Below are 13,701 nucleotides of genomic sequence, written 5' to 3' on the forward strand. Positions count from 1 at the left end.
GCAAACTGCATTTCGTTGCCCTGTACCTGTGCATGTGCAATGACAATAAAGTTGAATTCTATTCTATTCTATTCTATTCTATTCTATTCTATTCTAACACATGTGCCAGTGAACCATTAAACGTCTGTAAAACTGTGCAGTTCTGAAACGTAACTTTAACCTCAGCCAAACCGATTTGCTCAGTTGTAAATAAAACAGCGAAGTAAACGTGACCCGACAGACAAAACCTGAGTGAATTAAGTCCAGCGTTTAACACTGAGAGCTAAAACTCAGCTGAGGTTTCAAAGCTGTGCCGGTGATTGGAAGTGGGTTCGCCTATAAAGTGCTCTGTTGGGAAACAAGCTCCAGCAGCTCTGCGCTCGGGAAAAACTATATTTACTTATCTTGTGCAGAAAAATGTGCTGATGTTGCGTAATATCGAGCACCGGCTGCCCAGTTAAACTGTGACTATCACCAGGTAACGTGGGCGTGTTTCTTGAATTAGCAGCAGGTGTTAAACAGCTGACAGGTGAGGAGGAGGATGCATGCAGGTAAACTGAGGGCCTGTTGAGCTGATCGCTGGTTTCGTGAGAAAAATGTCAGCTCGTTCTTTATGTTACAGAAGCACAGAGACACAAGAGCAGGTGGAAAGAGACGATCGTTCGGTAAAAATGAGAATCTGCGAATGCAACATGTGGAACACGGAGAGTGGAATATGTAAACAAACCGGTTAACGTAACCCCCTCGGTGCACTCTGCATGCTGACTGTTAGCAGAGCTACTGAAATCTCTGAAAACATCTGAGCACAAACATGTTCTATGTTGACAACCTAACCAGACGTGAAGATTACAGCGCGACATTCGCGGCTAAAACACTGTTAAAAGTGTATTTGGTGACAGAAAAACGGGCTATTTTAAAACTACACCACCACCATTGCTGCCTGTGATTTGAAATGCATTCTGGGATACCTGGCTGCCCCAAGTCTACACAAGCAATCGATTATCTAGGATCGACCTGTTTTGACTTACTTTGCACGGCAACCAATCAAATGTTAGAGAAGCTGCATGGGCAGCGTTAACCCCGCCCCCTGCGTTTGATGGGTGAGGTTGACAGATAAAATTAATTCAAGATGAGAGCCAGGCGCCAGGACTGCCAAAATGAAATAAATAAATATATCATTAAATAATTAATTAAATGTGTCAATAATTAATTAAAATGTGAAATACATAATTAATTAATTACATGTGTCATAACTATTTATTTAATTAATTAATTTCAATTTTAATTAATTATTGCCACATTTAATTAATTATTTAATGGTGTATTTAATTAATTCATTATGGCAGTCCTGGCGTTCCATACGGGACAACGACAGGAAAAGACATTTTTAAAATGCATGTCAAAGTGTAACGACATGAAACTGTCCTGGGACAAACTTGTTGGACTTACAACAGATGGAGCGCCGGTGTTGTGCGGTGAAAAAAGCGGACTAGTCAGCAGGATGCGAGTAAAGATGCAGGAGAACTGTACCGGTGAGTTAACAGCACATCACTGCATCACACACCAGGAAAGGCTGTGTGGTAAAGTCCTAAAAATGGAGCATGTAATGATCACCGTAACGCAGACCGTAAATTTGTTCTGAGCTAAAAGTTTAAATCACCGTCAGTTTCAGTCTTTTATGTGGGAAATAGATTCAGAGTTTGCCGACATTCCTCATCATACAGAGGTCCGCTGGCTGAGTTGGGAAAAGTTCTCAGAGTTTTTGAGCTCAGCAAGGAAACCTGTCAGTTCATGGACATGTATGATGTCATGTCACTAATGCACCAGTGCAGCCTGCCTCACTTTCCCTGTTGCAGTAATGTTGAACCAAGTCAGCCGACTTTGCTGCACCTGTGCAGATTCAGATGGAGCTGCAGTGTAATGATGCACTCAGGGAAAGTACGACACTGAAGTTGTCAAACAGCTAACAGATCATCTGCAGAGGAATGGTTTATTTGAAGAGTTTCAGTCAGGTTTCAGAGCTCATCACAGCACAGAAACAGCTTTAGTGAAGGTTACAAATGATCTTCTTATGGCCTCTGACAGTGGACTCATCTCTGTGCTTGTCCTTCTTGACCTTAGTGCAGCATTCGATACTGTTGACCATAATATTCTATTAGAGCGATTAGAACATGCTGTAGGTATTACAGGTATTGCACTGCAGTGGTTTGTATCATATCTATCTAATAGACTCCAATTTGTGCATGTAAATGGAGAGTCCTCTTCACACACTGAGGTTAATTATGGAGTTCCACAGGGTTCAGTGCTAGGACCAATTCTGTTTACATTATACATGCTTCCCCTAGGCAGCATCATTAGAAGACATAGCATACATTTTCACTGCTATGCAGATGACACCCAGCTCTATCTGTCCATGAAGCCAGATAACACACACCAATTAGTTAAACTGCAGGAATGTCTTAAAGACATAAAGACTTGGATGGCCACTAACTTTCTGCTTCTCAACTCAGATAAAACTGAGGTTATTGTACTCGGCGCTGAAAAGCTTAGAAATTTGGTATCTAACCAGATTCTTACTCTGGATGGCATTACCTTGGCCTCCAGTAACACTGTGAGGAACCTTGGAGTCATTTTTGACCAGGATATGTCCTTCAACGCACATATTAAACAAATATGTAAGACTGCGTTCTTCCATTTGCGCAACATCTCTAAAATTAGAAATATCCTGTCTCAGAGTGACGCTGAAAAACTAGTTCATGCATTTATTACTTCCAGGCTGGACTACTGCAATTCATTATTATCAGGATGTCCAAAAAACTCACTGAAAAGCCTTCAGTTAATCCAAAATGCTGCAGCAAGAGTACTGACAGGGACTAGAAAGAGAGAGCATATTTCTCCTGTTTTGGCTTCCCTTCATTGGCTTCCTGTTAAATCCAGAATTGAATTCAAAATCCTGCTCCTCACATACAAGGTCTTAAATAATCAGGCCCCATCTTATCTTAATGACCTTGTAGTACCATATCACCCTATTAGAGCACTTCGCTCTCGCTCTGCAGGCCTACTTGTTGTTCCTAGAGTATTTAAAAGTAGAATGGGAGGGAGAGCCTTCAGTTTTCAGGCCCCTCTTCTGTGGAACCAGCTTCCAGTTTGGATTCGGGAGACAGACACTATCTCTACTTTTAAGATTAGGCTTAAAACTTTCCTTTTTGCTAAAGCATATAGTTAGGGCTGGACCAGGTGACCCTGAATCCTCCCTTAGTTATGCTGCAATAGATGTAGGCTGCCGGGGGATTCCCATGATGCATTGAGTTTTTCCTTTCCAGTCACCTTTCTCACTCACTATGTGTTAATAGACCTCTCTGTATTGAATCGTATCTGTTATTAATCTCTGTCTCTCTTCCACAGCATGTCTTTATCCTGTCTTCCTTCTCTCACCCCAACCGGTCGCAGCAGATGGCCGCCCCTCCCTGAGCCTGGTTCTGCCGGAGGTTTCTTCCTGTTAAAAGGGAGTTTTTCCTTCCCACTGTCGCCAAAGTGCTTGCTCATAGGGGGTCATATGATTGTTGGGCTTTTCTCTGTATCTATGAAGCGCCTTGAGGCGACATTTGTTGTGATTTGGCGCTATATAAATAAAATTGAATTGAATTGAATTGAATTGAATTGAACGGCCCGCACAGTTTATTAGCTCCACCCCTGCAGCAACGCCCAGCTCCGCCTACATGCGGCTCCAACCTTGTGTTTGCTTTCCTTTATTTTTTCTGGGGTTTTGGCAGCATGTTCATATTTCTATCTTGCATAATTTTGACAGGATATATTTTTATGAAGAGCAAAATATTTAAAGTTAAAGTTTATTTTTTAAGTTTATTTAATGTGGAATAATATTCCTGTCTGTTTTTATTCATATTTTGTGGAGTTTATATACTGCTGGGCGGGTGCTATGATGTTATTGATGTTGAACTTGTTTTATCTAATTTTATGTATAAGGTTAGTTATTAGAGTTTCCAACCGTCCCGTAAAAAACGGAATGGTCTCGTATTCAGAGAAAATATTGCGCGATTTATTCTGTCTTTGCTGCACAGCTGCCTCTTCTTCTCTCATTCTCTCCTGTTTCTACTTCAATCATGAAACTGATCAATGATCAGCTGATTTTGCCAGTATTTCCCACATTTTCTAGATACTGCACCAGTACTGTGTGTAAAATGCCATCAAAAAGTCAATTTAATTTTTATTCTTTCTCACCTGTCTTTCTGTCTCCTCTCACTTTTTAAAGGTTGCCATGTTAGAAAAAATATTTTGCCCTGCCGTGCTGTTTATTGATGTGGCAAATGAATGGTTTATGAAAATATATCTAAATCTGTCATCAGTAATCAGCAATGATCATGTCTCACCTCTAGTCTCCTCTGTCTTAATTTCAGGTTTTCACCATGTGTTCTAGATAGTTCAGGAGGTTAACTCCACCAAGCAGTCTACTTTCAGGTACTGTTTAGAACAGCAGAATAGGGAGGATGGTGTAGGTTTAAGTTTATTAGATTGATGCATATATACCAACAAGACAGTGTCCATCACTGTGACAACAGCGTTTGTTTTCATTCAAAGGATTTATGGTTTTTCCTGTAATACCTGGTGGGCCGGTCTCTACCCACATGGAAAAGAAATGAGTAAATCACGTAAGCCTTATATGATTTACTCATGAAAGTGGCCACTTTCTCATTACTGTCATATATTGTTTTAGTAAGTATCCAAAACATACAAGTTTCATTATATCATTTTTCAAGGGATCTTAAATCTGTTTTCACTCTTGTATGCTTTTCATACAAGTTTCACACGAGACAGATACAAACTTTATAAGATTTATAAATATCTTTTCCATATGGGTAGTCAAAATGCCTGGGCCGATTTTTTGTCCCAGTCCAGCCCTGAATATAATCATCAGTGTTTGAGCAGCTATGATATCAGGGACAATCTAGACATGTGTGACAATACTGAACATGTCACATGACCCACCTTAAACATCATGTGATCCACTCTCAGTCTGCACTTTCATTCATGACTTCAACAGGTTGAAATGAGCTTTGAAGAAACATTCAGAGAAATAAATCTTTCATGGATTCATGTGAGCAGCAGATGAACTTTGTACCAACAACATCTTCAATAACAGAGTCTGAATGAAGCTCAGGTGTTGATGCTGCTCACTGATTGGACGGTTGGTTTCAGCTCTGCTCTCAGTCTTTCCTGCACAGGTGAAGGTAGAAAGTGTGACTGGATCTATAGACTGGAAACAGAGAAAAATGCTGAACATTTGAAGCTTTGCAGCAGAAATGTTCATGTTACAAATACAGCAGAGCTGATCTGGGATCAGTGTGTTCACACCTGCAGCTACAACAAGGTTTCATGTCTCCACACGTCAGCATGTGAACTTTACTCTGACTCAGTCTGAGCAGTCAGACGGCATATTTTTAAAGTTAACACATCAGCACACACAGAGCTGAGCCCCTCCCACCTGTGCTGAGTTTCAGGTGGAGCCCCGCCTCCTTCCAGGAAGCAGCTCACCTGTGTGTCCGTGTTTAGTGTCCAGGTGTGGAGTGGAGCTTGTTGTTGGTGTGTGAAGAGACTGTAAGTTTGCTTTGTTTCCTCCTTTAACAGTTTGTCTTTAGGAACTTTACTGTTTGTTCAGCTCATGTTCGATTTCTTCACACAACAAACTGTGTGTGTTTGTATTTCCGGTCTCTCCATTAAAGTCAGTGTGTAATGTTTTCCTGGCTAACATCAGCTGTGTGCAGCTTAGTTCAGCACAAATCTGCCGCTCCATAGTTCACGGTAACGGACTCACAGCTGGACCAACGAGGCCGAGTGTGTCCGCTACTCTGAGCTACGTTCGTGTTTGTGTACTTGTAGTTTGTACTTTGTGAGTTCACTCAGAGTCCACAGAGGACGCAGCGTACGTGATGACGTCAGCCCTTTACCTCCTTTACTGTCACTGTGATTAATATTTACACACCACACGAGACACCTGACAGCATGTTAACGCTAAGCTAAAGCTAAGCTAACGCTAAGCTAGCCAAGAACCCAGAGTGACGTTAAAGCTGAGTAAACACTGACCCCAGACCAGCACCGTGATAAAGTGAGCTGCTGCTGCTGAACCTGAACAGGTAACAAAGTGATGAGCAGTCAGGCTGCAGGTTTCTACCTGTTCATGTTTCTACAGTAGAATCACTTTGAAGTGTCTTTGTGCTGTTTCATCTTTGATTTGTGTTCATAAACACTCAGAGAAAGATCACGTGACCTCATCAGGATCTGTGTTGGTGTGTGGGGCTGTACCTCAGCTTTAGATTATGGTGATTATGAGACAGTGTTTCAGCTCATTTTACACAGTAACATGAAAGTACTGTTATGAGGAGTAATGAAGTAACATACTCCATTACTTTTAATTGTACTTTTAAAAGTGTTCTGTGTAATATGTGTAATAATGACTTTTTTGAGTAACTTCATCTCTGTCAATAACAACATTCATACGTGGAATAAAAACACATCAGTGGATCATTGCTGGAGCTGCCTGGACTTCAGTCTTCAGGATCTCAACCAACAGCATCAACATGCTGCTCCAGATGTTTGTGCTCCAGATGTCTGTGCTCCACATGTTTGTGCTCCAGATGTCTGTGCTCCAGATGTCTGTGCTCCACATGTTTGTGCTCCAGATGTCTGTGCTCCAGATGTTTGTGCTCCACATGTCTGTGCTCCAGATGTCTGTGCTCCAAATGTTTGTGCTCCAGATGTTTGCGCTCCACATGTTTGTGCTCCAAATGTTTGTGCTCCAGATGTTTGTGCTCCACATGCTTGTGCTCTACATGTTTGTGCTCCAGATGTTTGTGCTCTACATGTTTCTGCTCCAGATGTCTGTGCTCTACATGTTTGTGCTAGAGATGTCTGTGCTCCAGATGTTTGTGCTCCACATGTCTGTGCTCCACATATTTGTGCTCTACATGTCTGTGCTCCAGATGTTTGTGCTCCACATGTTTGTGCTCCAGATGTCTGTGCTCCACATGTTTGTGCTCCAGATGTCTGTGCTCCAGATGTCTGTGCTCCAGATGTCTGTGCTCTACATGTCTGTGCTCCAGATGTCTGTGCTCCACATGTTTGTGCTCTACATGTTTCTGCTCCAGATGTTTGTGCTCCACATGTCTGTGCTCCAGATGTCTGTGCTCCACATGTTTGTGCTCCAGATGTCTGTGCTCCACATGTTTGTGCTCTACATGTCTGTGCTCCAGATGTTTGTGCTCCACATGTTTGTGCTCCACATGTTTGTGCTCCACATGTTTGTGCTCCACATGTTTGTGCTCCAGATGTCTGTGGTCCAGATGTCTGTGCTCCAGATGTCTGTGCTCCACATGTTTGTGCTCCACATGTCTGTGCTCCACATGTTTGTGCTCCACATGTCTGTGCTCCACATGTTTGTGCTCCACATGTTTGTGCTCCAGATGTCTGTGCTCCAGATGTCTTTCCTCCAGATGTCTGTGCTCCACATGTTTGTGCTCCAGATGTCTGTGCTCCACATGTTTGTGCTCCAGATGTCTGTGCTCCACATGTTTGTGCTCCTCATGTCTGTGCTCCACATGTTTGTGCTCCACATGTCTGTGCACCAGATGTCTGTGCTCCACATGTCTGTGCTCCACATGTTTGTGCTCCTCATGTCTGTGCTCCACATGTTTGTGCTCCACATGTCTGTGCTCCACATGTCTGTGCTCCACATGTTCGTGCTCCACATGTTTGTGCTCCAGATATCTGTGCTCCAGATGTCTTTGCTCCAGATGTCTGTGCTCCACATGTTTGTGCTCGACATGTTTGTGCTCCACATGTCTGTGCTCTAGATGTCTGTGCTCCACATGTTTGTGCTCCAGATGTCTGTGCTCCACATGTTTTTGCTCCAGATGTCTGTGCTCCAGATGTCTTTGCTCCAGATGTCTGTGCTCCAGATGTCTTTGCTCCACATGTCTGTGCTCCACATGTCTGTGCTCCACATGTCTGTGCTCCACATGTCTGTGCTCCAGATGTCTGTGCTCCACATGTTTGTGCTCCACATGTTTGTGCTCCAGATGTTTGTGCTCCACATGCTTGTGCTCTACATGTTTCTGCTCCAGATATCTGTGCTCTACATGTTTGTGCTAGAGATGTCTGTGCTCCAGATGTTTGTGCTCCACATGTTTGTGCTCCACATGTTTGTGCTCCAGATGTCTGTGCTCCACATGTTTGTGCTCCAGATGTCTGTGCTCCAGATGTCTGTGTTCCAGATGTCTGTGCTCCAGATGTCTGTGCTCCAGATGTCTGTGCTCTACATGTCTGTGCTCCAGATGTCTGTGCTCCACATGTTTGTGCTCTACATGTTTCTGCTCCAGATGTTTGTGCTCCACATGTCTGTGCTCCAGATGTCTGTGCTCCAGATGTCTGTGCTCCACATGTTTGTGCTCCAGATGTCTGTGCTCCAGATGTCTGTGCTCCACATGTTTGTGCTCCAGATGTCTGTGCTCCAGATGTTTGTGCTCCACATGTTTGTCCTCCAGATGTTTGTGCTCCACATGTCTGTGCTCCAGATGTCTGTGCTCCAGATGTCTTTGCTCCAGATGTCTGTGCTCCACATGTTTGTGCTTCACATGTTTGTGCTCCACATGTTTGTGCTCCAGATGTCTGTGCTGCACATGTTTGTGCTCCACATGTCTGTGCTCCAGATGTCTGTGCTCCACATGTTTGTGCTCCACATGTCTGTGCTCCACATGTTTGTGCTCCACATGTTTGTGCTCCAGATGTCTGTGCTCCACATGTTTGTGCTCCACATGTCTGTGCTCCACATGTTTGTGCTCCACATGTCTGTGCTCCAGATGTCTGTGCTCCAGATGTCTTTGCTCCACATGTTTGTGCTCCACATGTTTGTGCTCCACATGTCTTTGCTCTAGATGTCTGTGCTCCACATGTTTGTGCTCCAGATGTCTGTGCTCCACATGTTTGTGCTCCAGATGTCTGTGCTCCACATGTTTGTGCTCCAGATGTCTGTGCTCCACATGTTTGTGCTCCAGATGTCTGTGCTCCAGATGTCTTTGCTCCAGATGTCTGTGCTCCACATGTTTGTGCTCCACATGTTTGTGCTCCACATGTCTGTGCTCCAGATGTCTTTGCTCCAGATGTCTGTGCTCCAGATGTCTGTGCTCCAGATGTCTTTGCTCCAGATGTCTGTGCTCCACATGTTTGTGCTCCAGATGTCTGTGCTCCACATGTTTGTGCTCCAGATGTCTGTGCTCCACATGTCTGTGCTCCACATGTCTGTGCTCCACATGTTTGTGCTCCACATGTCTGTGCTCCACATGTCTGTGCTCCACATGTTTGTGCTCCACATGTCTGTGCTCCACATGTCTGTGCTCCAGATGTCTGTGCTCCACATGTCTGTGCTCCAGATGTCTGTGCTCCAGATGTCTTTGCTCCAGATGTCTGTGCTCCACATGTTTGTGCTCCACATGTTTGTGCTCCACATGTCTGTGCTCTAGATGTCTGTGCTCCACATGTCTGTGCTCCACATGTTTGTGCTCCACATGTCTGTGCTCCACATGTCTGTGCTCCACATGTCTGTGCTCCACATGTTTGTGCTCCAGATGTCTGTGCTCCAGATGTCTTTGCTCCAGATGTCTGTGCTCCACATGTTTGTGCTCCACATGTTTGTGCTCTAGATGTCTGTGCTCCACATGTCAGTGCTCTACATGTCTGTGCTCCAGATGTCTGTGCTCCACATGTCTGTGCTCCACATGTTTGTGCTCCACATGTTTGTGCTCCAGATGTTTGTTCTCTACATGTCTGTGCTCCACATGTGTGTGCTCCAGATGTCTGTGCTCCACATGTTTGTGCTCCACATGTCTGTGCTCCACATGTTTGTGCTCCACATGTTTGTGCTCCACATGTCTGTGCTCTAGATGTCTGTGCTCCACATGTTTGTGCTCCAGATGTCTGTGCTCCACATGTTTGTGCTCCACATGTCTGTGCTCTACATGTCTGTGCTCCAGATGTCTGTGCTCCACATGTTTGTGCTCCACATGTTTGTGCTCCAGATGTTTGTTCTCTACATGTCTGTGCTCCACATGTTTGTGCTCCAGATGTCTGTGCTCCACATGTCTGTGCTCTACATGTCTGTGCTCCACATGTTTGTGCTCTACATGTTTGTGCTCCAGATGTTTGTGCTCCAGATGTTTGTGCTCCAGATGTCTGTGCTCCAGATGTTTGTGCTCCACATGTTTGTGCTCCAGATGTTTGTGCTCCATATGTTTGTGCTCCAGATGTCTGTGCTCTACATGTTTGTGCTCTACATGTCTGTGCTCCACATGTTTGTGCTCCACATGTCTGTGCTCCAGATGTTTGTGCTCCACATGTCTGTGCTCCAGATGTTTGTGCTCCAGATGTTTGTGCTCCAGATGTCTGTGCTCCACATGTCTGTGCTCTACATGTCTGTGCTCCAGATGTTTGTGCTCCACATGTCTGTGCTCCAGATGTTTGTGCTCCAGATGTTTGTGCTCCACATGTCTGTGCTCCACATGTCTGTGCTCCACATGTTTGTGCTCCAGATGTTTGTTCTCTACATGTCTGTGCTCCAGATGTTTGTGCTCCACATGTCTGTGCTCCACATGTCTGTGCTCCACATGTTTGTGCTCCAGATGTTTGTTCTCTACATGTCTGTGCTCTACATGTCTGTGCTCCAGATGTTTGTGCTCCACATGTCTGTGCTCCAGATGTTTGTGCTCCAGATGTCTGTGCTCCACATGTCTGTGCTCTACATGTCTGTGCTCCACATGTTTGTGCTCTACATGTTTGTGCTCCAGATGTTTGTGCTCCAGATGTTTGTGCTCCAGATGTTTGTGCTCCAGATGTTTGTGCTCCAGATGTCTGTGCTCCAGATGTTTGTGCTCCACATGTTTGTGCTCCAGATGTTTGTGCTCCATATGTTTGTGCTCCAGATGTCTGTGCTCTACATGTTTGTGCTCTACATGTCTGTGCTCCACATGTTTGTGCTCCACATGTCTGTGCTCCAGATGTTTGTGCTCCACATGTCTGTGCTCCAGATGTTTGTGCTCCAGATGTTTGTGCTCCAGATGTCTGTGCTCCACATGTCTGTGCTCTACATGTCTGTGCTCCAGATGTTTGTGCTCCACATGTCTGTGCTCCAGATGTTTGTGCTCCAGATGTTTGTGCTCCACATGTCTGTGCTCCACATGTCTGTGCTCCACATGTTTGTGCTCCAGATGTCTGTGCTCCAGATGTCCGTGCTCCAGATGTCTGTGCTCCAGATGTCTGTGCTCCACATGTCTGTGCTCCAGATATTTGTGCTCCAGATGTTTGTGCTCCTGGTGATCAGACTCACAGTTTCATCCTTGAAATAAGTGTTTATATTGTTGTTATATTGTTGACCCACCATTGATCATGTGTCTCATCACATGATCAATGGTGGGTCAGTGACATGCTTTCTTTCCGTCTCAGGTGTAAATATCTGGGACTCACCACCGTTTGGTTTTAAAACTGAAGAAGCTTCTCGGATGAAACGTCTTCCAGAAACTTAAAGAAGTCTCTATTTTCTTTCTAAGCTCCTTAGATCACATGACCTGGATGACTGAACCTACAGACATATTGACCTGGTTTCTAGGTTACATGACAGGTCAGAGGTCAGCGACTGTAACTCAGTTACTCCTGTTAATGTGAACTCACTGAGTGTTTGTGGATTACCTCTCAGACTGACTGAAGATGATGATGGAGGAAGAGGAAGACAGAGCAGAGTCTGCAGGGTCCAGCTGTCCGTCTGTGAGGAGGAGGTCCAAAGATGATAATCCAGACTTCAGTGCTGAACCTGGACCAACGAGGTCAGAGAGCTGTGATGACTCCTTTACATGTTTGTGTTTCCTGGATAAATATGACCTGAAACATCCTCAGATTGTTACAAAGATTCATTAAAAAGAAAACAATGAAAGAGAAAAGATCCAAATGTTAGACTTGGTCATTTGCTGTTTGAGGACAGTGATGCTCATATCTGTGGGGAAAGTGTGACCTGAGTGGGTTCATGTTTGTGTTTAAAGAACAGAGCTGCTCTGATTCTCTTTGTGTCTGATCTGTTAAACAGTCTGAGAGGTCACACAGAGACCCAGCAGCTAAAGCCTGGATCATACTGGCTGCTGTTAATGAGACTCCATCAGGACAACACTGAGCCACAGTGGTGTTCATGGAAATCAATCAATAAATTCAACTTTACACTGTATTACCAAAGTACTGACTCGTCTGCCTTCACACACATGTAAACTTGAGTGACATCATATTCTGAGTCCACAGCATTCAATATGATGTCAGCCAAGAGTTCAACATATAACAGCTTAAACTGTTCTAAAAAGGTTTTTTCACAGGTTTAAAAGTGTTTACGGGAATTTTTAACGGTTCTTTCAGAAGCAGTGAGGTTAGACACAGGAAGCAGCAACACTGACTGAACACAGCTTTTAGAGGCTAAATTCACATTTTAATAATGAAAGTGGCTGTGTGTGTGTGTGTGTGTCCATGGTTCCTCCACAGAGTGGACCAGCAGAGCTCAGAGGTTCCCAGTGGTCAGTCTGCCCAGCAGCATCAAACACAGCTGGACTCCATGTTTATGGTCTGTACATGTACAACAACTACTTTATTATTAATATTAATAATAATACATTTATTTATAGGTCCCTTTCAGAACACCAAGGACTCTGTGGACTAAATGACCAAAGGAAACAAACTTTGAAATCAGACGGTGCAAATGTGATCACAGGGAAACGTTTTAAACATCGAGGCTTTAAACAAAAACCAAAGTGAAACAGTTTGTAGTCGAGATCAGTGGGAATGAAGCTGAATAACTGTTTCTTCAATAACTTTGAGAAATAAATGACAAATATGATGGAAATTAGCAGCATTAGCACTTACTAATGATGTGAGTCGACACTCTGCTGTATTGAGACGACCACATTAGGTGGTCCTCAACTGTAATGGAAACCAATGGCTCCAGTCGATCTGAGCAGCTACTAATAGAAACGGGCCATAAATGTGTTTGTGCTTAATAACAGTGAATCACAGGATTTTTACATTACAGTTAAAATCTCATGTTGTTTGTTAAAGTGTGCAGTTCAGGGTGTGTTACTAAAACTGTTGTTTGCTCACTTTCCAAAGACCCAGCCCCCATAAAAAGCAGCCAAACAGCTCTAAGAGTTACACACACGCATATCTATCAAGTTTACTCTGGTCTAATATACTTGGATTTAGCTTGAAGAATGTTCCTGTATGAGGACTGAAAATGATTTAAAAAGCAGCCAATGTCCAAAGAACAACTTTGACACACCTTCATAAAGCCTGCAGAGCAAAAGAAAAACTAGCTGAAAGTCTGGCTGCTCTTATGAAAAGTACAGAGAAATTATGGGTCGTTCAAGTTTAGACTGAATTTCAGAGTGGTGGTTCATTCATAAAGTGTTCTGTTCCAGCTGCTGGAGGACAACATCATCACTTTTGTGAAGAACGAGCTGAAGAAGATCCAGAAAGCTCTGAATCCAAATAAGCCCCAGTTCTTGGAGTTTCAGAGGGCGGATGATGAGCAGAGGAGCAGCAGAGAGGCATTTGTGAAGATCGCAGTGGACTTCCTGAGGAGAATGAAGCAGGAGGAGCTGGCTGACCGTCTGCAGAGACGTAAGAGGATTT

The 13,701-nt window shown here is 43.9% G+C and overlaps 2 protein-coding genes across 6 annotated transcripts in view; both read left to right on the top strand.

Annotated features, from left to right (window-relative positions):
- Positions 1–13,701, top strand: part of LOC148098680 (protein NLRC3-like) — a 321,437-nt gene that overhangs the window by 33,897 nt on the left and 273,839 nt on the right. For 2 of the 5 annotated variants that reach the window (XM_087850565.1, XM_087850567.1), the window contains exon 1: positions 13,578–13,689. The exons of 2 other annotated variants lie outside the window; for them this stretch is intronic. In XM_087850565.1, coding sequence (XP_087706691.1) covers positions 13,653–13,689 — 37 coding nt within the window. In that variant the 5' untranslated portion in view covers positions 13,578–13,652. Of the gene's footprint in view, positions 1–13,576; positions 13,690–13,701 lie in introns of those variants that run through there. One more of the 5 variants, XM_087850561.1, reaches the window with a different exon arrangement.
- Positions 6,972–11,387, top strand: LOC148098684 (uncharacterized). The gene is made up of 4 exons (XM_087850586.1): positions 6,972–7,094; positions 8,220–8,609; positions 8,940–9,275; positions 11,340–11,387. Exons 1-4 carry the CDS (start codon positions 6,975–6,977, stop codon positions 11,385–11,387), a joined length of 894 nt encoding a protein of 297 aa, XP_087706712.1. The 5' UTR covers positions 6,972–6,974.

This window comes from Neolamprologus brichardi, chromosome 14 (genome assembly GCF_056152115.1).
Source record: "Neolamprologus brichardi isolate AB-2024 chromosome 14, ASM5615211v1, whole genome shotgun sequence".
NCBI lineage: Eukaryota > Metazoa > Chordata > Actinopteri > Cichliformes > Cichlidae > Neolamprologus > Neolamprologus brichardi.

What these genes read in the sequence shown, in the direction of transcription:
- LOC148098684 (XM_087850586.1), top strand. Translation starts at nt 6,975, where the DNA reads ATGTTTGTGCTCCACATGTTTGTGCTCCAGATGTCTGTGCTCCACATG. An exon ending in TCTACATGTCTGTGCTCCAG is followed by an intron (nt 7,095 to 8,219) that starts ATGTCTGTGCTC and finishes TCTGTGCTCCAC; the next exon opens with ATGTTTGTGCTCCAGATGTC. An exon ending in TGTCTGTGCTCCACATGTCT is followed by an intron (nt 9,276 to 11,339) that starts GTGCTCCACATG and finishes TTTGTGCTCCAG; the next exon opens with ATGTTTGTGCTCCTGGTGAT.